Source organism: Phyllobates terribilis, unplaced genomic scaffold (genome assembly GCF_046119375.1).
Source record: "Phyllobates terribilis strain yellow unplaced genomic scaffold, ASM4611937v1 Scaffold_8__6_contigs__length_399053987, whole genome shotgun sequence".
Lineage (NCBI taxonomy): Eukaryota > Metazoa > Chordata > Amphibia > Anura > Dendrobatidae > Phyllobates > Phyllobates terribilis.
The window spans coordinates 110,031,913-110,058,629 of NW_027362768.1; the positions used below are offsets into that span (position 1 = coordinate 110,031,913).

The following is a 26,717-nucleotide window of genomic DNA, read 5'->3' on the forward strand; positions in this document are numbered from 1 at the left end:
TTGGTGTCTATGTTTTATTATAATAGCGTGCATTAATATCACAACTGTACTTTATGATAAACCAAAGAAGTTAGATTCAGTTCACTAAACTTTATACTTTATTTGTTAATAAGCAAATGAAAAAAGAAAGTAAATCTACTCCCCAATCAAAGTCAGTAAATACATTGCAATATTACTCCCAATTGCAAATATTCTCATCTGCTAGACTTAGTATTTCTGCCTCTTCACTGTACGACAAGCAGAGAAATGTTTCCTTATAGCTGCTGATACTGTACTGTTGAAACATATACATATGAAAAAGGTTTTTTTTATAGGTGATAATCATCTTGACGTGAAATAAAAGTTTATAAAAGTTTTCAAAATGTGTCACAAAATGTGTGATACATTTATTTATTTATTTATTTATTTTTAGAAATTCAGGAATATAATTGGGGCATTCACGGAATTTGCCTTTTCTCGGTTTTGATTGACATTGGTTCCTATAAGAAGCTATAATTGCTAAACTGTCATGAATTGCCCTCTGTATATACTTGGCACAACTCACACCTATGTGCCAAGCAACATCATTCTATAACACTGACCCACATAGGAGAAAGCAGTAGCTGGAAGTGACCACCATAGTGTATCTGCGATGCATCATTGCTGGAGTGTGCTGGGACACTGCCCTAAAACTTTGCTCAGATTGAAGCAAATGTCATAAGTAACGGCTTCTTTTGTGCTTGTAGACACAATTTCACATTTCAGAAAAGCACCATCACCGTCCGCTCCTATGCCCTGATGCCTAGGGCAGATGTAGCCTGATCTTTATGGTGCCTTTGGTGGTGGAGCAGGTGCAACTCTGATTTCTCGTGACGCTCCAGCCGCTCGGGGATGAAGACGGATATCCTCATCGTCCGTCTGCTGTTTAGCAAAGTTTACAAATACCTGTAGATGGAAAAGAAGACGTTTTTACTATAGATATGAAGTGATTTAAAGATGTTTTTTCTGCTAAAAATTGGAGCGAAGCAGACTGGATAGGGAAGAGGTGAAAAAAGTCTGGAACATAAGGATTGCATGAAGCTTCCTCCAGGAAATAATATATATAGTCTGTGCAATGTTATCTTAAAGCAGATCTGTCACCATATTTCGCAATCCAAATTGCATATGTAATTACTAATGATATATCTTTGACCTGACAGCACTGGTGTATTTACTTTGTAAATCCATGCCAGAATGGCTATATAATAATGGTAATAATTAGTGATGAGCGAGCACTAAAATGCTCGGGTGCTTGAAGCTCGGGCCGAGCACATCGTGATACTCGGGTGCTCGACCTGAGCAACGAGCCCAATGTAAGTCTATGGGAAACTCGAGCATTTTTCTGGCGGTCCCCCCGGCGGTCTGCAGAAGGTCAAAAATTGCCCAAATCGATGCGAACAGTGCTCAATGAAGCATGGCAGGCAGAATATATAGGCAGGCAGGCAGGCAGGGTATATAGGAGGGTGTATGAAAAACATAGCAGGGCACTGGGAACACACTAGTGCCCTCTGATTTTCATGCACCCGTCTCTTTAAAAAAGCCGGCAATTCAGCAGCGGCATACATCGGTACCCGACAATTTAAAACAGAAAGAATAGAGCATCACACATAGATTAGATAGATAGAAACATATCAGACACATATATATGAAGTACAGTGACAGTGTTGGTTACTGTACTTGTCATTTAGTGTTAAAATAAAGGATTTATTAAAAAAAAAATTGGCGTGGGGTTCCCCGTAATTTTAGTCTCTAGCGGAGGTTAAGCAGACAGCTGGGGCAGATGTTTGACGCCTGGGAAGGGGGTAATACCCACGGAGCTTCCCAGGCTACTAATATCAGCCCCCAGCTGAATACCTAGCCTTTGCTAGCTATTAAAATGGGGGACCCAAAAAAAAATGACGTGGGGTCCCCCTATTTTAATAGCTAGCAAAAGCTAGGCAGACAGCTGGGGGTTGATATTAATAGCCCAGGAAGGGTGCCATGAATATTGGCCCCCTCCCAGGCTAGAAACACCAGCCGTCAGCCGCCCCAGAAATGGCGCATCCATAGGATGCGCCAATTCTGGCACTTAGCCTCGCTCTTCCCACTGTCCTGTAGCGGTGGCAGTGGGGTAATAGGGCTGGGGTTGATGTCAGCTTATAGTGCCAGCTGACCTCAAGCCCAGGTTAGTAATGGAGAGGCCACTATAAGACACCCCCATTACTAACCCCATAGTGAAAGTGAAAAAAAACACCAACACCCAGAATAAAATCTTTTAATTGAAATAAACACACAATTCTTTCATGTTCTAAATTAAACCATACTTACCATCACGCCCATTCTAGCTGAATCCCATGCCTCCTGCAATAAAAGTAAAATAATTAACCAACCTCATCCTTACCTTTCCATGGTTCCCACGACAGCTTCAGCTCTGCTACATCGAGATGACTGGCTGGATCGTAGCAGAACGCTGCCATCCAGCTTGCCATGCCGCAGACACTGAGGATCGCAAGCATGCTTGTGCTCCTCAGTGTCTCGCTGTGACGGCATCCAGATGAACTCGGCTCACCTCATGCACGTCACTGACAGCGTGGGAGAATTCTCTTGCGCATGCGGTGCCGGCAAATGACGTCCTAAAAAGTTTATTAGACTCATCTAAATATGTAAATTGCCTCTTCAGAGAGGAAGAGGACAAACTCTAGTGCCACCTATTGGAGGTAGCAATCCTAAAAGTCAATAATGAGCCTTGCCACATCACTTCCGATAAAAGCCAAACCAGAATCTCAATTTGCAGACACTGTGTTTCAGGGTGCTGCCCCTCATCAGTACAGAGAGAGATCTGGTTTGGCTGGGTGAGAGGCGTATGACTGGGATCCAAGGTCTAACTTTCTCCTTGTGGAGAGTGACATGCCAAGCCTAGCATGCCAAGGTGAGGAGAATCATATATTAATGTTTTGTACCAAAAAGAAGTGTTGTGTATCACTTGTTTTCTCAGCTTGAAAATGGACACTCTAAGTGTAATTATAATTTGCTCCAAATGTATTAGTGCAATGTGCCAGCATATTAGCACAAATAAATAGTCTAAAGTAAGCCAAGTAAGAGAAAGATGCCTAACCTTATATATAAAAAAATCACAGAAAAAAGGCAGCCATATTTACCAACGCCAGGTCACCATGCAAATGCACTACACCTTTCTATTGCACATTTTTTCATCTTTCTACAGCATAAAGCCAGCACCCCCCATAGTGTTGGCTGGGGGGAATCTGGGGTGTCTGTCTAGTTGAGGTGCACCAATATAGTGCTGGGCAGCTCGCCTAAGCTAACATTAATAGGCTGTGTGACTGATGCCCTATACAAGCTTTATGCATGTGCATTTATAATACTAGGCATACCCGTCCATCAGTGGTCGGTGTGTGAGTGGTTGTTTCATCAGTATTTTGTACCTGTGCTGCCTCCGCCTTTATCATGGGGGAATGTTGCATCCTGCACTGCATTACTATTGTGAGCTGGCGTTGGTAAGTACGGTTGCTTTTTTCTGTTATATTTTTTTAATTGTATGTCATAATGGTTAGGAGAAGCTCTGAAATGTTTTTTTGCATACGTGAAAATCACTTATGAACCACTGATGATAAAAATGGATCAAACACCATCACTGATACCTGAATGAAGCCTTATGAAGGTTTTCACCACTAGAATATTTTTTTAAGACATGCACCAATGTAGAGTGTTTATTGGTCCATAATACATATGCCCTTAAAATTAACATGTGTTTTAGTGATGAGCGCAAGTGCTCGTTACTGGAGTTTGCCGAGGGTGCTCGGGTATGCACTGAGTGTCGCGGGTGCTCGAGTAACATGTTCGAGTCCCGCAGCTGCATGTTTTACGGCTCTTAGACACCCACAAAACGTGGGGATTCCCTAACAAACACGGGCAATCCCCATTTTATGTGGCTGTCTAACAGCGGTGAAACATGCGGCCACGGGGACTCGAGCATGTCACTAGCATCCGCGATGCTCGGTGCATTCCTAAGCACCCTAGGGAAAGTCGAGTAACGAGCACTTGCGCTCATCACTAATGTGTTTCTCAATAAAAAGCATAAAAAAACATACCATAAATGCAGTAGTATTTTACATCTGTTTGAACAACCCTTAATAAATCTGATATTATTATTAATTATTATTATAGCGCCATTAATTCCATGGCGCTTTACATGTATTTTGGCGCTTTACATGATTAGGATATCACAAACATAGTGCCAGAGCCCCAGCACGGATTACCTGGTCTAACGTCGTCTGGGACACAGAGTATTCCTCAATGTGAAGGGTGTCTTTGTTGGAGATAAGAAGCTGGAATATCTTGGCCAGGGAAGAGGAGGAGATCTGATACTGTAACATGTTGTAGTGTTTTTCTCGCTGTAAACTGCCAGGAAAGTTTGCCAGTATAAACTTCTCTGCCGGTCCGGGGTCAGGGGCCAATCCTGGCATCTGTGCTCTGATCTTCAAGGTAACGATATAGCCATCTCCAAATCTGAGAGACAAAATACAGAGTGAGAACTAAAACCTCTTTCATATATTTTATTTGGCTGTTGGCCAAATGGTGGTTCAGCTGGAAGCTACAGTGCCTGACTCTCCCATACATAGAAGTGCTTGCTGAGCAATCCTGGATTCCTTACGAGAGAGCCACCGTCAGAGACCACAAGGATCGGTAGAGTGAAATTGGACATTCCAGTTTCTGTCCGGGGCCCCCATTCACAGTAGACTGTTGGCCGAAGCAGTCGATATTGGTGGGTACGGCTGACATTAGTCTAATGTGTAGGACACAGAAGAAGGCCCCTGTGCAAGAACAATATATGGGACCTTTTCAGACCAATAGCTCATGACAATGTACAATTCCATCTGCTTTGGGGGCAGTAGTGCCCCCCTTACCTCTTGGGCCCCTGTGTAGCGGCACAGGTTATACCAATGATTTATCCACCCCTGAATGTGTATGGATAATACTAATGTATTGGGGACAACTGCATCCATATTGTGCTTTTTAGTATGTCTTCATAATATCTGTCTGCTCCTACTATGGGGTATCACATCTCTACGGAAATCTGTACGGAAATAGGATAGACTCTTCATTAGGTCCATAGTGGTTTCTGTGATCTTTGGATTTTAGCCATTTTTAAATCATCAGATACAATTTGGCATCAGGGTGTGAATTAGAATTATGGGAACAGCAAAGATCAGTCTTGCTCAACTGGTTCCTGAGCACACCTCCTATAGCGGGCGTTTGGACGTTGACATTCCCATCTAGGCATGATCGGCTGAAATGAAAATAACCTCTTTAAATCAAAAGATCCATAGGTAGCACTTGTGTGGACTTATTAAGGAAAAAAAGTCTATCCTATCCTACAGATTGGCATAGATAATAATAATAATAGTAATAATAATACTAAAAATTAGACTCGTGTGCATGAGTCATTTCTGATTATTTTCTACAGCGGTACAAATTTTTTCCATACAAGGTGCAAAATAGAGTTATAAATACATTCATTTCAAGTTGGAGGTCCATGACACTTCCAAAAATTTTTGGTCCCTGAATCTTCAAGATAATATATGTAATATCTACAAAAAGTAATAATAATGGAGTTAGCATAAAAAATCACACATGGAAAATGTGACATAACATACTTATATTTTAAATGCTGAATGGTTCCGAGACATTTAAAGGTTCCCTGGACCATTATGGCGAGACGAGTACAGAGAGCTTCACATTCCTCCATACTGCAGAAAGCAGAGGACAATACAATTATTATGGCATGCATGTGATTGGACACACTGTAATGACATTTTTTATAAAAGTGAACATGCCTGTGTGAGGTCAGGACTACGGCTCGGCCGTCCTTGATGATACTGACAATAGAATTCCACAGGAAGCGCCGTGATTGAGGATCCATTCCTGTGGTCGGCTCGTCCTACAAGTGGAGATTCATTATTTATATAGGGTCATTTCAAAACTGTTGTTACATGGAAGATTGGGCATTTATATTGGAGATTAAAGCCATTTTGTATAAATGTATGGTTTCTCTAATGGTTAAAATTAGACATGTCTTAATATATGGGGGATGTAACGCTAGAATCAATAATGTACATAAATCTGGAGGTATTTATAAACTACGTAGCAATGTATAATGCCGATCTGATCATTCCAAGGTCAGCAATATTGTTAGACTCAAGAGAAGGGTCTCATGCACATGGTTGTATGTCATCTTATAGAGTCAATGTTATTCTGTATGTGCTGCTGTATTGTTCTCAGTGTGAACAAGCTGCAGTAGTAGGCACCACAATGCGTACAGATGGACCATTCCACCAATGTAGATGTTGAAAGATTAAAATCTATGGATAACTTTGTGTCAGAATTCCAGTTGTCCTTCTACAGTTTGACCATTAGTGGCTGCTATTATTAACCTTAATAATTGCACTGCAATCCCACTCCTTACCACTGGAGGCTGCTGTTGTGTTCTTCATTTGTCCTTTGCTAAGACAGCAGATTCTGAACCTGTGGGATCCATCTTGTTTCCTGTTTGGGCCTACTTAACACCTTAACCCCCGAGGGTGGTTTGCACGTTAATGACCAGGCCAATTTTTACAATTCTGACCACTGTCACTTTATAAGGTAATTACTCTGGAACGCTTCAACGGATCCCCCTGATTCTGAGATTTTTTTTTCGTGACATATTGTACTTCATGATTTTGGTAACATTTCTTCAATATCACTTGCGTTTATTTGTGAAAAAAACGGAAATTTGTCAAAAATTTAGCAATTAGAACCCCAGGTGCTTCACAAATTGATTCGTAAAAATGAAAAAGTATTTTTTTTTCCACTTTTTCATTTGTACGAATCAATTTGTGCAGCACCTGGGGGTTCCAAGTGCTCATTAAGCATCTAGATAGGTGCCTTGGGTGGTCTAGTTTCCAAAATGGGGTCACTTGTGGGGGAGCTCCAAAGTTTAGGCACCAGGGGCTCTCCAAACGCAACATGGCGTCCGCTAACAATTTGAGCCGATTTTCCATTCAATTTGTTAGCGGACACCATGTCGCGTTTGGAGAGCCCCTGATGTGCCCAAACAGTGGAGCTCGCCCACAAGTGACCCCATTTTGGAAACTATACCCCTCAAGGATTTTATTAAGGTGTATAGTGAACATTTTGAACCCAGAGGTACGACACAGAATTTGATAACATTAGGTCATCATATTGAATAAGTTGTCATTAGTCTTGAGCGCAAGTGCTCGCTACTTGAGTTTGCATCAGGTACTCAGGTATGCACCATGTACTGCGTGTGCTCGAGTGACATGCTTGTGTCCCCGCCCGGATGTTTCACGGTTATTAAAAAAAAACATGCGGGGATCGCTCGTGCATGGCAGGCAATCCCCGCAAAGTCTTTTGGGCCGGAAGCATAAGGGGCGGAGACTCGAGCATGTCACTCAAATACCCACGATACTCAATGCATACCAGAACACCCGATGCAAACTCAAGTAGCGAGCACTTGCGCTCAACACTAGTCGCCATATCGTCATCTTTTTTTCTTACTTTTGAAAAAAATCCCAACCCCATCACAACCCTAACCCCAACCCTAACCCCAACCCCAGCCCTAACCCTAACACAATCCTAACCGTAGCACAACCCTAACCTGAGAGTTTATATTTTACGCCGTTCCTCATGCGGTATAAGTGATTAGACGACCTTATTCTTCGGGTCGGTGAGACTACAGCGATACCAGAATCATATGGGGTTTTTATGACTGACAGCTGTCACACACTAAAAGACGCATTTTTTGTAAAATCTAGTTTTTGAATCGCCATATTTTCAGAGCTATAATTTTTCCAGATTTTGGCAGACAGTCATTTGACGGCTTGTTTTTTTGCGGGATGAGTTGACGTTGTTATTGGTGCCATTTTCAGGCACGTGACATTTTTTGATCGCTTTCTATTCCGATTTTTGGGAGGCATAATAAACAAAAACCAACAATTCAGGAATATTTTTTTTTTTTTTTTTTATTCTGTTCCGCGTGTGGTAAAATTGATAAGGCAGCTTTATTCTTCGGGTCAGTACGTTTACAGCGGTACCACATTTATATCGTATTTCTATGTTTTGCACTTTTACATAATAAAAGCAATTTTATAGAAAAAAATATTTTTTAGCATAGCTTTATTCTGAGAGCTATAACTTTTTTATTTTTCGGCTGATGGAGCTGTATGGTGGCTTGTTTTTTGCGGGACGAGATGACGTTTTCAGCGGTACCATTTTTATTTATATTTGTCTTTTTGATCGCGTGTTATTCCATTTTTTGTTTGGCGGTATGGTGATAAAGCATTGTTTTTTGCTTGTTTTTTTTTTTTTTTTTTTACCGTGTTCACTGAAGGGGTTAACTAGTGGGACAGTTTTATAGGTCAGGTTGTTCCGGACGCGGCGATACCAAATATGTGTACTTTTATTGTTTTTTTTGTTTTTGTTTTATAATAATATTTATTGATGGGTACATTATATTTTTATTTTTGGTGGATTATTTTTTTTATTTTTTTTTTATATTTTTACAATTTTTTTAACATTTTTTTTTTTCACTTTCTGATAGTTTTTATACTTTATTACTTTGTCCCACTATGGGACTTTCACTTTTTTTTCTCTGATCGCCTGCATGGCACAGGAATGCAGCACCATCCCTGTGCCATGCAGGCTGTCAGCGCTGGACAGGGAGAAGATTGTTTGGAGATGCACTGCGCATGTCCAAAAAATCTTCCTGCTGTCTGGTGACCCGGATGTTGTCATGACGACATCGGGTCGTCATGGCAACATCCTGGAAGCCACGGCAGACAGCGCTGGAAGCCGGAAGAGGAGGTGAGTATCTGCGATCACCTCCACTTGCCACCGCAATGCTGCGATCGACTTCGATCGCAGCATCGCGGGGGTTAATGTGCTGGGAGCGGTGCGTGACCGCTCCCTGCACATAGTACCGGGTGTCAGCTGTGACAATCAGCTGACACCCGGCGGCGATCGCGCCCGCACAGCCTGTGTGCGCGCGCGATCGCCATGACGTACTAATACGGGTCTGGCTCTTAAGTCCCATGGCACAGACGCGTATTAGTACGTCTAATGTTGTTAAGGGGTTAAAGCCATATGGATCTCTCACTCATTGCTTGAGTATTGTGTCTAGTTGTTAGCCTAGTTTCCAGTCTCCAGCTCCTGAACATTCTTACCTAGATTGTTCTCACCTATCTACGGATTGTTTCCTACAACTCCTTTTGCTAACTACAAGAACTTCTACTACCGCTTGCTGTTCTGCTCGTGCTTCTTCGGCCACTAGTTTCCAGCAGCACTATGCCAGTATCGTAACACTCTGACATGTAAAAAATTACTATTCGTTAATAAAATTGCACTGAATTTCTGTCTACAATCTTCTTGCCTCATTTGTACCTTACAGTCTGATTCAAGTTTTACATTTTTATTTTGTGTGAGTTTCTCTCTCAGTAATACAGGCTGGATGTAAGCTGTGTGTGTGTGTGTATCTAGGGAACTGTAGTTTTCATTAGCGCATATATCAGCACAACTTCTATCCTGCACTTATTTCCTGCCCATGTACTTTTGTCCTTTTCTATAGCATTTTTTCTGTACTCTCTGAGGTACTTTCCTAAAGTAAAGTTCTGTGGAATATGTTGGCGCTATATAGATAAAAATTATTATTATTATTTCCTCTTATTCTATTACAGATCTGAGTAAAACCCTCTCCCACATTCTGCTTTCTCTAAAACTGAGAGAAGGGACGGGGGATAGCAGGAGTTTTCACAGATTTGTAAAAAAAAAATTCAGAATACTCAGCTTGATGTAGGACTTGCAGACAAGAAAATGATAAAATATTTTTAATTAAGGCAATTTAGAGAAGTTCTTAACTTCGCAGTTAGGAATCAAATGATCAATAAAAAAAATATAGTCCTTAATGTTATAGTTCTTGGGAATCTCTTTAATAAGGTACAGTGTTTATAATTAGCTGATTAATTCAATTATAGATATATAAAGAGAAAAGAAGGAGATGAGGAAAGTGATTGCATAACGAAGCAACAATGAAGATTTTATAAAGATTCATTCATCCCCAATTAAAAGTTAAATATATCTAAACCTTACCAACAATACCACCGGAGGGCATCCAATAAGAGCAATTGCAGTTGATAGCTTGCGCTTGTTTCCACCACTGTAAGTACCTGCTGGTTGGTCTGCATATCTTTTAAGGCCCAATTTGTCAATCCCCCAATCTGCAACCTGGAAAATAACAGATTAGCCATTATGCCTGTTCCTACCACTAGAGATGAATTTAATGCTGATTGCTATAATACGGCTTTATAAAAATTCCCTCCCCTCTAATTGTGGCAACAGGCGGCCACTATTTTCCAAGTATTGTTTCCAAAGTTTCTTAAAACCCCCCCGATATAATGGTATAGGTATATACAATTTTAGAAGGAAATTACAAATTTATTTGTGTTCTGAAGCTAAAATATAGTTTACCATAGCCACTTCATCTTTGGGAACTCCTCTTAACCGCGCATATAATTGCAGATGCTCGCGACCAGTCAACAGTTCGTCAATGGCATCAAACTGCGGACAGTAGCCCATGTTCTGATGCACATCAGCTATATTGGTCAGTATGCTGGAAAGTAAAAAAAAAATAACCCAGTACAATTACCATAAGTAATCCAATCCTATGTTATTACTAAAAAAATACTTTTCTTAAAATAAAGATTATAACCTTTAATGAACATGATACCAATAAACACTACAGCTCGCCCCACAAAATACAAGCCCCAAAAAGTTTATTGGTTTTAGTATACGGTAACACAAAGAAAGATATGTTTGTTTTTTAAGTGATTTTTTTTCATTTCTACCAAGAAGGAGCTAATAAAAGGTAAAGGGGTTTTGCAGGCTCAATAAGTATTGCTGGTCTTCTGACCATAGGTATGTGATTTGTATACTATTGGTCAAGTGGTGACTAGATTCTCATCCGCTATTCTTAATAAAACATTGAGAAGAGCAGATGAGAAACTAAATTGGCAGAAGAATCAATGACAGTACGCACATTGCTTACTGTCAGGATTCAGCAATCTGTTGTTACAAAAGGTAACTGAAGAAATTTATGCAGAGTCCTGCAGAACCCCTTTAAAGGGGTTATCCAGGACTATTTAATTTGCTTAATATGGGTGAAGCACCCCGAGGGCCGTGGGGTGCTCGGCAGCCGGGCCTCTGGATGCCGGTGGGGGATATCACGGTGGCTGGCCCGGTCCGTGGCCCAGGGCGGTCAACAAAAAGGGGAATTATTTATAGGGGATTTGTAAAGTGTTCGTGATGCCACCTGTGGAATGCGGCTAAAGGGAGCCGCCGCTGTGGAGCAGTCCTCTGAGGCAGCTGTTAGGGCAGCTTATGATGGAACGGCTCCCCACAGGTGGAGCGGGCCTCAGGGCAGCGTGGAGAAATAGATGGTGGTACAGGTGAGAGACGGCCAGGACGGTTCAGGGAGAAATAACAGACACTCACACAGGGGTTCGCTTCGGTACCTTTACTGGTGTAGACGCAGGTATGGTTCAGGGTACTCGGTACGCAGGGTGCACTTCTGGACTCTCCCCAGTGAGCGGGTATAGGGCCTCCTGATCTGTTGCTTTCACTTGCTAAGCTTCTGACCTGCCTGGAGCTAGGCCTGGCCTTATTACTGTCTCTCTCTCTCTCTTGCACCTGCTGACCTGGTGGTAGGACCTTCTCTTGGAGATCACTCTCCCTGGTCGCTGGGGCCTCTGTGACTCCTAGCCCTGGTACGGTAGTCAGCGTTGGTCGACCTGGGACTTGTAGTCCTCCAGGTATCTGGTGGTCCCTACTGGGTATAAAGGGGCCCCGTAGGCGCGGACCCGGTGTCTGGTGTATAGTTTGGGGTGAGCCTGGTACGCTCCTCTGCCCCCTCGTTGCTTACTTTCCCATCTCGCCTTCGGCCACACTCAGGGCCCTCACTAGGTTTCAGTGCACGCTGTAGGCCTGAACTAGCCTCACACAGCAGCCTGCGTGCTGCTCTCTCTCTGAGCACACTCTCAGACTCTCTGACTAAACTAAACTCGAGCTGCCTGGCTTCACCCTCCCTATTTATATGCCTAATGGGCTCCCTCTGGTGGTCTGAGGTGGTAGGGTGGAGGTGTGTGAATGTGTGAGGGGCTCTTGTGGAGAAGTCCATCCATGCACCCTACTGGGTTCTGTGGCACCTGTGCGTAGCATGGCGCCACATTCCCCCTAGTACAATTCAGTACTCCTGGACTGAAGCATTTTTTTCAAAACAGGTAACAACAATAATTATAATAACATTAATAAAGTTATAGTAAGTCCCGTAACCTGGTGTCCATTTCACCGAAGAAAGAACATGAGGGACCCGCCTGAAAACCCTCAACGTAGGCCCTGGGCGTGGCTACAGGGAGGGCATAGGTGATCCAGGTGCTGGACCACGTCTTCGGCCAAGCCAAACGGGTTTTTGTTCTGTGGTCTTATAAGGGGGCACTTTGATAAGTGCAACTATTTACACGACAGTTTTTGGCTGCTCACAGTCCTCAGCCTAAGAGTCTTTATACCCTGACGGGTAACTACATAAACACATATATTTCAGTTTATACAATAAACATTAGTAGGCAATACCCCACTGGGTAACTATTTACACTGCAGGTATTTCTAACTTATTCCTTATACATGGCAGGGATCTGGCCTTTTGTACTGCGTGTTGACCTACGTGGTACTGGGGTGTTGTTGATGTCTGTGTTTGCACGGTCTGATACCCTGTCAGATCTACGTGTGGGCAAATTGTAGAACTGTCTTAACCTTTCGATAGGACTGGCAGGTACACTGGTTGCTGGCTCTGCTTCTACTGGTGATCCTTCTTCCGGGGATTCTTCCTGAGCAGGCTCTTTTGGGGCACTTACAGGTCTTACTTGCAGTGGAGGGTCTTCTGGCTGTTGGTAGAAGTGCATCACAGGTATTATTATGGCTCCATCCAGTTGAGGCCAATCTGCTGGGAAATCTCATAAGACTGTATGGAGTACATCTTCATTGGGTTCTTCAGTCACTATAAGAGGTACTTCTTCCAGTGGCTTCAATAGACCTGGGCACAACTTCAAGTGGTCTCTTGAGACTGTTACAGCTGTCTTACCTCCATATTTACTGATTAAACAGGTTTTTCTATTGTCGAACCTGGAATTAAACACAGTGTAAGGCTCTCTTTCCCACGGGTCGTCAAGCTTGTGGTTTCTTCTCTTTCGCTTCAGCACAACTTCTCCAGGTGTTAAGGGTTTTGTGGGTGCACTCTTGTTGTACTGTGCTTCCTGCTTATCTCTCACCCTATTTAGACTGTCTTCGACACAGGCCTGTACTCTCTTGTACTGCTCCTGTCGGGTCGTATCCCAGTCTTCAGTGGACATATCTGCTTCTGGCTCTACCACTCCAAGCTCCAGGTCCATGGGCAACTTTCCGGGTCTTGCTCTCATGAGGTACGCTGGAGTACAATTGGTGGAACTCACAGGTATGTGATTGTACAGATCTACCAGATCAGGTAGTTTGTCTGACCACTGATTCCTTTCTTCTAGAGGTAAGGTCTTCAGCAGGTCTATGACGATATTGTTCATCTTTTCACATAGACCATTGGTTTGAGGGTGGTACGGCGTAGTCTGAATCTTCTTACACCCGTACAGATGGCAAAACTCTTTGAACAGCTCGGCTTCAAAGGCAGGGCCTTGATCCGTCAGCACCTTATCCGGGTATCCATGGGGCCTGCAAAAGTATGCTTGAAACGTCCTTGCTGCAGTTTCTGCCGTCAGATCCTTGATGGGGGCTACCACCAGAAACCGGGAGTAGTGAGCCGCCATGGTCAGGGCATAGGAGTAGCCTGACCTGCTGGACGACAGCTTGACGTGATCCAGAGCAACGATCTCCAGGGGCTGGGGTGTCTTGATGGACTGCAAGGGTGCTTTCTGGCTGCTGTAGTCTTTTCTTCTGAGGCTACAGGGTCCACAATCCCAGCACCACCTCTCTATGGAACTCCGCATTCCAACCCAATAAAACCGACTCTTCAGGAGGGTTTCCAGCTTCTTCCAGCCAAAGTGCCCTGCTTGATCGTGGTAGGCCTCCAACACCATCTGGATGTCTGTCCTGGGCACTACGATCTGCCATATCATCTCATGGGTCCTGGGGTTAACATACCTTCGGCACAGCTTCTCTCTATAGATGAACAGCCGGCTTCTCTCATTCCACAGTTGCTTGGCATGTGGAGAAGCGTCCTTCTCCAGGGAGGAACCTTCCTGGGTTATCAGTTCCTTGATATGGCTGACAACCGGGTCGCTGTCCTGGGTCTCCTTCTAACTGTGATGAGGTAAAGGGTTTAGTGTCTTACCATGATACCTCCTGGAGGTGCGCTGCTCGTGGACCATCCCATTTTTGTGGAAGGTGTTAGAACCTTGCTGTTAGTTTTTTTTTCCTTTGCTGGTCACATGACCTTGTTGGCCTATTTAGTCCTGCTCCGCCCTTCTGGCTTTGCTGGACTTCATTGTATATCTACTTTCTAGCTAGCCTGTGCTCTGTATCTAACTCTGTTAGTTTGCTTGGTCTACGGACCTCTATGTTCTATCTATTTTGTTTGTTCGTCTGTCTGCTACTATTTCTGTTAGGAGGTGTCCCATATTCCTCCCAGTCCTTAGTACTTGTAGGGATTCCCTCCCCACATCTATAGGTCTTCGTACAGACTAGATTAGGACTTTAGCAGGTCTGATCGCAGGATCAGGTTCCCTGTTACATCGTAGGGATTCAGCTGAGTCTCATAGTAGGGACAGATCTCCTCTCTTTCCTTAGCTTTGGTAGCAGAACATAACAGTAAGTCCAGCCAGCAAATTCTCTAAGGAAAGATTTTTCTGTTCCATCATGGTGTCGGTTCAGGATTTGGCTCATCGCCTGCAGGGACTCTCTCTGGAGGTGGCCGAGCTCCGTCAGCACGTGAGTAACTGTCCTGGAGCACATTTCTTGGAGCCTAAGGTATGTTTGCCGGATTTGTTTTTTGGTGAACACCGAGAATTTTTTTCATTTAAAAATGCTTGCTTATTGTATTTTCGTTTGAGACCTAAGTCCTCTGGGGATGAATCCCAGCGCGTAGGGTTCATAATGTCACTTTTGCGCAAAGAGCCTCAGGAGTGGGCCTTTTCTTTGCAACCTAGTGATTCATGCTTCAGATCAGTGGATAGTTTTTTTTCTGCTTTGGGACTATTATATGATGATCCTGACCGTGTCGCATCAGCTGAGACTGAGTTGAGACGTCTAAAACAAGGATCGGGTAATGTGGAAAAATATTGTACACATTTTCGTCGTTGGTCCACTCAAACAGGGTGGAACGATTCTGCTCTGAAAAGTCTATTTCTTGCTGGGCTCAGTGAAAGGGTTAAAGACCTGCTAATTGCTTATCCTACACCTGAAGATTTGCAACAGGCTATGCAATTAGCTATACGGGTGGATAGAAGACTGCGTGCTAGGGTTAATGAGAGCAAATCCTCTGCTATGTCAGTTTCTGGTTATGATAATGTGTGTACTAACAGTGGTGAACCGATGGAGATTGGATCGATGGCACCTCGCTCTCAAGAAAAAGACCGTCGTTTTTCGCAAGGCTTGTGTTTCTACTGCGGAAAATCTGGTCATTTGATTAAAGGCTGTGAGCTTCGTATGAAGAAAGAAAAAAAAATGGTCAGTCACGCCCGTATTGCCTGTTTAAATTCCAAGGGTATATTTTTAGCTGCTTCCACGATTGCTCAGGAAAAATTAATGGAATTTCGGGTGTTTGTTGATTGCGGGTCTACACTGAATGTAATTGATGGGGGATTCGTGGAAAAACTCAATTTAAAACCTGAACCTTTGTCATCCCCCATTGCTGTGGTTTCTGTGGATGGCTCCCCTTTGAAGAATATTACTCTCAAGGTCAGTGAATTTCCTCTCACTATTAATGGTGTTCACCATGAGAAATTGGATTTGGTAGTGTTGAATAACTTGCCTTCTCCAGTAATATTGGGTTTGCCCTGGTTAAAATTTCACAATCCTGTACTGGATTGGTCTACCAGTGAAATTAAATCCTGGAGCCATAAATGTTATGACAAGTGTTGTAACGGGCGTATTGCAGCTTTGGATAGGGGAGAATTGCCTGTTCCTATTCAGGATTTTTGGAGAGTTTTTTCTGAGAAGGAATCGCAGGTTTTGCCTCCCCATAGAGACTATGATTGTTCTATTGAATTTGTCCCTGGAGCGACTCTTCCTAAGAGTCGTTTATTTAACCTTACTATTCCTGAGAGGAAGGCTTTGGAGGAATACATACAGACAAGCTTGGCCGCCGGTCACATTAGGCCCTCTAAGTCTCCTGTGGCGGTTGGATTTTTTTTTGTAAAAAAAAAGGATGGCGGTTTACGTCCTTGTCTGGATTTTCGTGAGATTAACAAAATTACGGTACGCAATCCTTACCCACTGCCATTGATTCCTGATCTGTTTAACCAGTTATTGGGGGCCAAGTGGTTCTCTAAAATTGACCTTAAGGGGGCATACAATCTGTTGCGCATGAAGGAGGGTGATGAATGGAAGACTGCTTTTAACACTCCTGTGGGTCATTTTGAGAATCTGGTTATGCCTTTTGGTCTTACTAATGCTCCTGCATTTTTTCAGAATCTGATTAATGACATCCTTAGACCTTTGATCGGTAAAAATGTGGTTGTGTATTTGGATGACATTTTGATTTATTCGCCAGATCTGGAGTCTCATTGGCGGAGCGTGCGTGAGGTATTACAGTTATTAATGGACAATTCGCTTTTTGCTAAGCTGGAGAAATGTGAGTTTGCTGTACAGAGAATTAGTTTTTTGGGCTACATTATCTCCAGCAAAGGTTTTGAGATGGATCCGGTTAAGGTTCAGGCTGTGCAGGAATGGCCTAGGCCTATTGGTTTGAAATCGATACAGAGGTTTTTGGGTTTCGCCAATTACTATAGAAAGTTCATAAAAAATTTTCCTAGTATTGTCAAACCTCTGACTGATCTCACCAGGAAAGGTGCGGATGCGGTTCAGTGGTCTTCTGAGGCCATTGAAGGTTTTGTGTATCTCAAGGAGAGGTTCACCTCTGCTCCCATCCTTATGCAGCCTGATGTTACTAGGCCGTTTTTGGTTGAGGTTGATGCTTCCTCTGTGGGGGTTGGCGCAGTATTGTCTCAGGATAACGGGGATGGATTACATCCCTGTGCCTTTTTTTCAAAAAAATTTTCGGAGACTGAATTGAATTACGATATTGGTAATCGGGAATTATTGGCTATTAAACTCGCATTTGAACACTGGCGCCACTTCTTGGAAGGTGCGGAATTTCCCGTTCAGGTTCTTACGGATCATAAAAATCTGATATATCTTGATGCTGCCAAGCGCCTGAATGCCCGTCAGGCTAGGTGGGCACTGTTTTTCTCGCGGTTTAATTTCTCCGTTACTTACATCCCTGGTACTAAGAATGTTAAGGCGGATGCCTTGTCTCGCAGTTTTTCTCCCATAGTCGGTGCTGAGAAAGAGGAAAACATTTTACAAGAAGGTGTTGTGATAGCTGCTTTAGACTCCGTTTTGGAAGATGAGATTCTTAAAGCTCAGGAGAATGCCCCATCTAACACTCCTCATGGGAGGTTGTTTGTGCCTGAGACCTTTAGGAGAGATTTGTTTGTTGAGTGTCACGAATCTCGGTTGGCAGGTCATCCCGGAATCTCTGAGACCAAGAGACTGGTGGGTCGCAGTTTTTGGTGGCCTGGATGGCAGAAGGAAGTCATTAAGTGGGTGCGCCAATGTACTATATGTGCTAGATCTAAGTCCTCACATACTCCTGCTGCGGGGTTGCTTTGTCCTTTGGAGGTCCCCAGTGCTCCTTGGACACATTTGGCTATGGACTTTATAACTGACCTTCCCCCCTCTGAGGGTTTTACTGTCATCTGGGTGGTCGTGGACCGCTTTAGCAAGATGTGTCACTTGGTTCCCTTCGTCAAACTGCCCTGCGCTAAAACTCTCGCTAAGGCCTTTGTCAAGGAAATTGTCAGACTTCATGGCGTTCCTACTGACATTGTTTCTGATAGGGGTCCTCAGTTCGTGGCTCGTTTTTGGCGTGCCTTTTGTGACAGGTTGGGAATTCATTTGTCGTTTTCGTCCGGATATCATCCTGAATCTAATGGCCAGACAGAAAGGAAAAACCAGGATGTTGAGCAGTTCTTGCGTTGTTTTGTGGCAGACAATCAAGAGGGGTGGTCTGAGTTTCTGCCACTTGCCGAATTTGCTCTGAACAATCATACATCTTCTTCTGCTGGTTGTTCGCCTTTTTTTTGTTGTTCTGGGAGACATCCGTCGTTTGGGTCGTTCTCCAAGTTGGGATCTGCCGTGCCTGAGGAGGAGAATTTTTCCGGTGATTTGGAAAGAGTTTGGACGGATGTGCGTGGTAATCTTCAGGAGGCCAACAGAAAATCTAAAGACTACTTTGATAGGAAACGACAGGAGGTTTTGTTCGCTGTTGGTGACATGGTTTGGTTGTCCTCTAGGAATCTGCGGTTGAGGATTCCTTCTAAGAAATTGGGTCCCAAGTTTGTAGGGCCCTTTAAGGTGCTTCAGGTTGTCAACCAATCTGCTGTTAGGTTGGAGGTTCCTACCTCCTGGAGAATTAATCCGGTCTTTCATGTCTCTCTGTTAAAAAAAGCTGTTGTGTCGGATGGTGACGCCTCTGCCTCTGTTCCTCCGGTGGTGGAGGACGGGGAATATGAAATTTCTCGCATCCTTGACTCTAGACGGTATAGAGGTAGTTTGCAGTATCTTGTGGCCTGGAAAGGTTTCGGACCCGAGGATAACTCTTGGGTGAGGTCAGATGATGTTTCCGCGTCCCGACTTATCAGAGCGTTTCACAGGAGATTTCCTGATAAGCCTGGTCCTAGGGGATCCGGAGGATCCTCTTAGAAGGGGGGGTACTGTTAGAACCTTGCTGTTAGGTTTTTTTTCCTTTGCTGGTCACATGACCTTGTTGGCCTATTTAGTCCTGCTCCGCCCTTCTGGCTTTGCTGGACTTCATTGTATATCTACTTTCTAGCTAGCCTGTGCTCTGTATCTAACTCTGTTAGTTTGCTTGGTCTACGGACCTCTATGTTCTATCTATTTTGTTTGTTCGTCTGTCTGCTACTATTTCTGTTAGGAGGTGTCCCATATTCCTCCCAGTCCTTAGTACTTGTAGGGATTCCCTCCCCACATCTATAGGTCTTCGTACAGACTAGATTAGGACTTTAGCAGGTCTGATCGCAGGATCAGGTTCCCTGTTACATCGTAGGGATTCAGCTGAGTCTCATAGTAGGGACAGATCTCCTCTCTTTCCTTAGCTTTGGTAGCAGAACATAACAGTAGGCAGGTAGCTCAATCTCCTCCAGGTCATCCACTTCTTCTTCAGTGTCCGACTGGTGAGGCATTCTGGATAGGGCATCGGCGTTGGCGTTCTTGTGGCCTGCCCGATACTTGATGGTGAACTGATAGTTTGACATTCGGGCCATCCAACGCTGTTCCATGGCTCCTAACTTGGCTGTCTCTAGATGTGTCAAGGGGTTGTCAGTATAGGCCGTGAACTTAGTGGAGGCCAGGTAGTGCTTGAATCGTTCAGTGATAGCCCAGACCAAGGCCAGGAGCTCCAACTTGAAGGAGCTATAGTTTTCTGGATTCCTCTCGGTAGGACGGAGCTTCCTGCTGGCATAGGCAATCACCTTCTCTTTATCATACTGCTTCAGGCTTAACACAGCTCCTAGTCCCTTGTTGTTGGCATCAGTGTAAAGCAGGAAAGGTTGGCTGTAGTCAGGGTAGGCCAGGATTTCTTCGCCAGTCAGGATCTCTTTCATCACTGCAAAGGACTCAGCCCGCTCTTTACCCCACTGGAAGGGGGGGCTTTTGCCTCTGTTGGACTGTCCTACCAGGAGATTTTGCAAAGGCGCTGCCTTCTTGGTGTAGTCCTTTACAAACCTCCGGTAATACCCGACCAGTCCCAGGAACTGACGTACCTCCTTGAGATTCTTCGTTTCCGGCTATTTCTGGATGGCAGTGACCTTCTCCAGGTCTGGTGCTACTCCTTCTGGACTGACAATGTGCCCAAGGTACTGAACCTTCTGTTTGAGCAGGTGGCACTTGGAAGGCTTCAATTTCATCCCATACCGGGACAATGCTTCAAATACCTCCGCCAGGTGCTTCAAATGGTCCTCATACGTTTTGGAGTACACTATCACATCATCCAGGTATAGCAGCACGGTCTCGAAGTTACGGTGTCCCAAACAGCACTCCATCAATTTCTGGAACGTTCCAGGGGCGTTGCAGAGTCCGAATGGCATACTGTTGAACTCGCAGAGTCCAATCGGGGTAGTGAAGGCCGTCTTCTCCAGGTCCTCCTCAGCAACTGCTACTTGCCAGTACCCACTAGTGAGGTCAAGGGTAGAGAAGTAATTTGCAGACTTTAGTGCAGCCAGGGATTCCTCTATACGGGGCAAAGGGTATGCATCTTTAGGTGTTATGCGGTTTACCTGTCTGTAATCTACACACATCTTCATGCTTCCATCCTTTTTCCTGAGCAGGACCAGGGGAGCTGCCCAGGTGCTACAGCTATCTCTTATTACCCCTGCTTTCTTCATGTCATGCAACATTTCCTTCGCTTTCTGGTAGTGTGCTGGTGGTATGGGCCTGTAACGTTCTTTGATGGGTGGATGGTCACCTGTGGGTATATGGTGTTGTACCCCTTTAATCCTCCCAAAATCAAGTGGGTGTTTGCTGAATACCTGTTCGTATTCCTGGACCACCCTGTGTACACCTTGTTTTTGATGGACAGGAGTGGTGTCAGTCCCAACATGGAGCTGTTGACACCAATCCCCCACCTGGGTTTCTGAGTCATTACCCTCCACTGTGTCTGATGAGGTTAAAGACTCTACTGTGTGTATGGCGTCATCATTCACAGTATACAATCAGGCAACAGTGGCGTATCTTGGTAATTTAACTTCCTCCTCCCCACAATTTAGGAGACGTATGGGTACCCTCCCATTGCGTACATCAACTACCACTCTAGCAGTTAAGAGTGTAGGTCTGTGATCTGAGCAAATGGGCTCCACTACCGCCTGGTAGTTCGGTCCCTTGAGACCTATTGCTGCCCTACACCAAATCAGCATCTCACTCATTGGGGGGATCACAATGGGTATCGGGTCTGTCACCCGTACATTACCAATCTCACCACCTGTTAGCTTTACCTGTTGCTGGTACAGGAGGGCTCGAATCTCTCTCTGGAGCACCTTCCTCTGCCCTGGTTTGGCAGTGTCAGCAATCTGTTGGAGCAAAAACAACACTTCTTCCAAACAGTTACCAACAATATTCGTACCAAGTATCATATACAAGTCTGTATCACCAGGGTTAGATTCTACTACAATCAGTCCTTGGTGCTTTAGTTCCGCTCTCCCCACCTTCACTGTCACGTCCTTAACCCCAACTAGGTTAAGAGGAAGGCCATTAGAGGCATACACAGAGAAGTTCAGGGCTGGCGGGTGGAGTTCATCTACGGACCAGTACCTTTTGTAGAGGACATCAGGAATGATGGTTACCTGTGAGCCGGTGTCTAGTAACGCAGGTGTAGCAATGCCGTCCAGCACGATGGGCCTACGAACCGATGGTACCAGCTTGATGGGCCTGGTTGATTTACTCCTGGGTGTCGGCCCTCGGCCCCAGGGTTTGCTCGTTTAAAGGACAGTTCCGCCTGCCTTGTGGCAACGGTAGCAGATGAAGTCTCCTGGAGGGCGGCGTTGGTCGTTGGTCCTCCCATGGGGTGGCGTTGTCCTCCTTCTTCTCCTCATCCAGGGGACATCCTCAGGGCTGTCGGCGAGTAGGATCCTTCCTTCCGGCTCGGGCTCCGTCTGTAGCTGCAGGGTGCTCAGGACAGTGGCCAGGGTTTTACTTAGCTGAAACACTTCAGAGCGCAGGCTGTCCAGCTCGCTAGGGGGCACTGTTTGCATCTTTGTTTCAGCCGTTAATGAAGGAGCAGTGGGAGCTGCATGCACTGGGGTGACCCCACCCTGGTAGCGCTGGATAGCAGTCTCTGATGTTTCCAGGGGCTGTAGACCCTTAATAGCCATGTCCTTGAGGGTGCCAAAGGTGGCGTCAAGATGATCTAAAGTCCACCACCGTACAGTCCTGCTCTCCTCCTGGAGCATTTTATTTTCCTCTTGTATGCTGGCTGGACTAACCTGTTTTAGGGCCCTCAGGGCTTCCTGTAAGCGCCAGGCGTAGTCCCGGATACCGTCCTCAGGTTTCTGGACGCAGTGGTAGAACCTCATCTGGAGATCTGTCTCAGTGCGGTTTTCAAACACAGTTTGCAGTCTCTTAAAGATAGTGGATACTGATTCCTGGTCTGCGGCTGGTGAGGTTTGAACTTCAGTCAATTGTCCCAGCAAAACAGCGGCTCTCTGCTTACCAGTCATAGAATACATGTCCAGTACACCGCATATTTTTCTCTTGAACCCAGACAGGGTGTCTGGTTTGCCATCATACTGGGGAAGCCATTTCGCTCCAGGGATATACGGCAGGGCCATGGGTATCAACGGAGTCACGACATCTGCTGGTGGGGCGGCTACCCCGGCCTGTGCAGCGCCGGGCGCAAGTTGAGCATCAGGAGCGTTAACCGGCGTTCCGGCGGCTTGCTGGTCGTCGGCCATGGTTGCGCCCCCCCTAGTAAATAGTAGCCTACCTTCTTCACTTTTTATCAGATAGGCCGCTGCTCCGCGGGCGACGGTCTTCTTCCAGGACCTTGCGCCGCTCGCGTCTGACGTCAGAGCGTACACTGGACTCCTTCCAGGACCTGACGCTTCCTGGTTCGACGTCAAGGGTGGGGCGTGTCCTGGGCTTCGCGTGCTTCCAGCGGTTACGCCTCTCTGATTCCCGCGGTTACGCCCCTCTTCTTCCTGCGCGGCGACAGGAAAATGGCGGATAATGGCGGGAAATCTTCACCACAGTAAGTATTACAGTCTTTCAAGGCGCACAGTACCCGGTGGCAACGGGCACGGAATCCTGTTCGTTGCAATGGGCACGAAATCCTGTTCATGACGCCAGAAGCTGACGCGCCCCCAGGGCCGTGGGGTACTCGGCAGCCGGGCCTCTGGATGCCGGTGGGGGGATATCACGGTGGTGGCTGGCCCGGTCCGTGGCCCAGGGCGGTCAACTAAAGGAGGAATTATTTATAGGGGATTTGTAAAGTGTTCGTGACGCCACCTGTGGAATGCGGCTAAAGGGAGCCGCCGCTGCGGAGCAGTCCTCTGAGGCAGGTGTTAGGGCAGCTTATGATGGAACGGCTCCCCACTGTTGGAGCGGGCCTCAGGGCAGCGTGGAGAAATAGATGGTGGTACAGGTGAGAGACGGCCAGGACGGTTCAGGGAGAAATGACAGACACTCACACAGGGGTTCGCTTCGGTACCTTTACTGGTGTAGATGCAGGTATGGTCCAGGGTACTCGGTACGCAGGGTGCACTTCTGGACTCTCCCCAGTGAGCGGTTATAGGGCCTCCTGATCCGTTGCTTTCACTTGCTAAGCTTCTGACCTGCCTGGAGCTAGAACTGGCTTTATTACTGTCTCTCTTTCTCTTGCACCTGCTGACCTGGTGGTAGGACCTTCTCTTGGAGATCACTCTCCCTGGACGCTGGGGCCTCCGTGACTCCTAGCCCTGGTACGGTAGTCAGCCTTGGTTGACCTGGGACTTGTAGTCCTCCAGGTATCCGGTGGTCCCTACTGGGTATAAAGGGGCCCCGTAGGCGCGGACCCGGTGTCTGGTGTATAGTTCGGGGTGAGCCTGGTACGCTCCTCTGCCCCCTCGTTGCTTCCTTTCCCCTTTCGCCTTCGGCCACATTCGGGGTCCTCACTAGGCTTCAGTGCGCGCTGTAGGCCTGAACTAGCCTCACACAGCAGCCTGTGTGCTGCTCTCTCTCTCTGAGCACACTCTCAGACTCTCTGACTAAACTAAACTCGAACTGCCTGGCTTCACCCTCCCTATTTATATCTCTAACGGGCTCCCTCTGGTGGTCTGAGGTGGTAGGGTGGAGGTGTGTGAATGTGTGAGGGCCTCTTGTGGAGAAGTCAATCCATGCACCCTACTGGGTTCTGTGGCACCTGTGCGTAGCTGGGCGCCACATGGGCCTAAGAACTAACAGGAAGGTAGTTGCTAACGTGCCTCACAGACATTGCTGTGAGGACTCGTGTTTCAATCAGCATGACGTCAGCACTCACACCCCAAATCGACAGAGCAGCCCAGAAGAGGAAGAACTGCTCTGTTGACATGGAGCAGCTGAACTGCTGGTAGGAGCAGTCAATGACCGCTCTGAGCCAGGCAGAACAGACAGGTAGTTGCCTCAATTAGCAACTACCTGCCTGTTAGTTTTTAGGCCCATAGTAGAAAAACAGATATAGTCATGGATAACCCCTTTTAATCAATAACTAATATGTACCCATAATTGGTGGCATTGAAGTACAACCCATCATGCAAAAAAAACAAAGTCTTATATATTCAAAGGAAGAAAAATAAAAAGTTATGTATTTGGAATGCGTCATTAAGTAATACCCAAGGCCATGTGCTTAAATGGTTAAAAACTGAGAAGAATTTACACAATGGGAAAATTGTTTAACTTTTCTCTGTACAAAAAAAAGAATTAGCAAAAAATGTTGATATTATTTTTTTTATTAACTCAGGTTAGTCCAACTCCTCAACCTTAATACTTTAAATTCACTCTTTCCCACATTCTGTGTCAAGCCCACCCCACCCGATGTGATCACTTATACTGTATTGATCGTCTGCAGATACAGACACACACTCTGCAGAGAATATCACCTTCCTGGGCACCGGGCGGCACAAACACACTGAACCGTCAGACTGCCATGAGCTGTTCACGTGCTGAGCCGTATTTTCCACCCTAGTAGCCCAGATATCAAAAACATGTTGTGAAAACGACCCGGCAGATTGGACATAAACTCTTTGCAAAAAAACAAATTCATTTTGCTGATGGTGTTTTTTGATACTATGCAAATAAAGGGGCATATTGACTTTCTGCATCGCACCAAAGCACGTACCCAGCACAACATGTTTATGTGATTCTGGTCATTAGATGAGAGGGCACGTCTCACCGCTTGTGGCATCAGCTTATCACAGTGTCATTAGGTTGTTAAGAAAATCTTTGTTATTGTAGCAATTACTGGCAAGTGAGGCCTAAATGTATATTCAACATTAAAATACTATCCAAGAAAATAAAATAAGGCAAAAATATAAATATGTGTAAATGATCCTACATAGTAAATCAAATATGTCCCTCTTTTGCAAGTTACTGTTTTTTTTTTCTCAGGTTCCCCTTGATTTATGAACCCATAGGGACTATGCTAGCAGCTGGTACTAGTTCTGACTCGCCCCCTGTGCCGTGGGGCATTCGGAGCCGGGCAATAGGGAGACGCTGGGGGGTAGTGGTGGCGACCCGGTTCCGTGGCTCAGGGTGGTCAGACCAGTGGTAGTCTGCTATGTGCTGTAGGTAATGTCCGACTACGCCACCCGTGGATTGCGGCTATTATGAACCGCCGCTGCAAGGCAGACCGCTGAGGCTGATGGTGTAGGCAGCTGAGGTAGTGTAACTCCCCATGGGAAGAGTGCAGACCCAGGACAGTGTAGTGGATGGTGGGGGTGATGGTGCAGGGAGTCCCAGTACCGTTAGTGCTGGCGAAGCAAAAAGCACAAAGACAACGTGTTGCAGTCCAGGGTCTTTTACTCACAGTTCGTATATTCCCAGTCACTTCTGTCAGCAATGACCGCCCAAGCCGTACTGCGTCCACCAGGTGAGGGGCTCGGTCAACCCCCAGGCAGTTCAGAAATATGGCACAGGACCCCCTTCCATCCTTTCTCTGGCCTAACCTACCAATGACCAACTTTTGTCCAGCTACCGTGGATCTGCGTGGGTAAACGTGGGCCCCGTTCCCCGCTGTCCTATATGGTGCCTTCCTAGCAGGTTTGGTGAGGTGTCGCACCAATAAATGATCACGACCTCCGGTCTTTGGCTGAGGGTAGTTTCTTCTCCACCAACTTGGGATCCGGTACCCTTAATCTGCCTGACCCTTCACCCGGTATTCTCATGGGTTCTTAGGGTCCCTTCTACCTTCTTGTTTCTGAGCCCTTCTACACTTTGGGTACTTCTCTTTTCTTTGCTGTTCCTTTCTGTTTCTGTTCCTTCCTTCTGGCTCCAGCCTTCACCCTAGGCCTGCCTCGTGGAGCTGGGCCCAGACTGAGCCACAGCTCCCTGTCAGCCCTCTCTGGCTGAACTCCTTCTCTCACTGAACTCAACAACCCAGAACTAAGATGGTGCCCACCTTATATACCCTCCCCTAGTGTGTGAGCTCAGGTGACCAGCAACCAATGAGCTCCTATCTATGCTCAGAAACCGTCCCCTTCTGCTCCTACATCACTGGGTTTTCCTCCCCCCTCCCCACTCCAGCCAGGGACATGGTCTGTCGTGCCTGCATTACTGTATAAATGGGAGCACTGTTGAGCTGTCCCCCGGAAATGGGGTGTGTGTGATGCATGCAGCCTACCGAGTCCTGGTCCACACTCCATCCTTAC

At 45.8% G+C, this 26,717-nt stretch overlaps 1 protein-coding gene across 1 annotated transcript in view; it reads right to left on the minus strand.

The window, feature by feature from the left end:
* Window positions 1–206: 206 nt before the first annotated feature.
* Window positions 207–26,717, minus strand: part of ABCA4 (ATP binding cassette subfamily A member 4) — a 387,635-nt gene continuing 361,124 nt past the window's right edge. Inside the window, exons 45-50 of the mRNA XM_073643222.1 lie at window positions 10,537–10,678; window positions 10,159–10,293; window positions 5,853–5,956; window positions 5,673–5,765; window positions 4,275–4,524; window positions 207–924 (exon numbers count right to left, since the gene is read on the minus strand). Coding sequence (XP_073499323.1) covers window positions 805–924; window positions 4,275–4,524; window positions 5,673–5,765; window positions 5,853–5,956; window positions 10,159–10,293; window positions 10,537–10,678 — 844 coding nt within the window. The 3' untranslated portion in view covers window positions 207–804. The remainder of the gene's footprint in view (window positions 925–4,274; window positions 4,525–5,672; window positions 5,766–5,852; window positions 5,957–10,158; window positions 10,294–10,536; window positions 10,679–26,717) is intronic.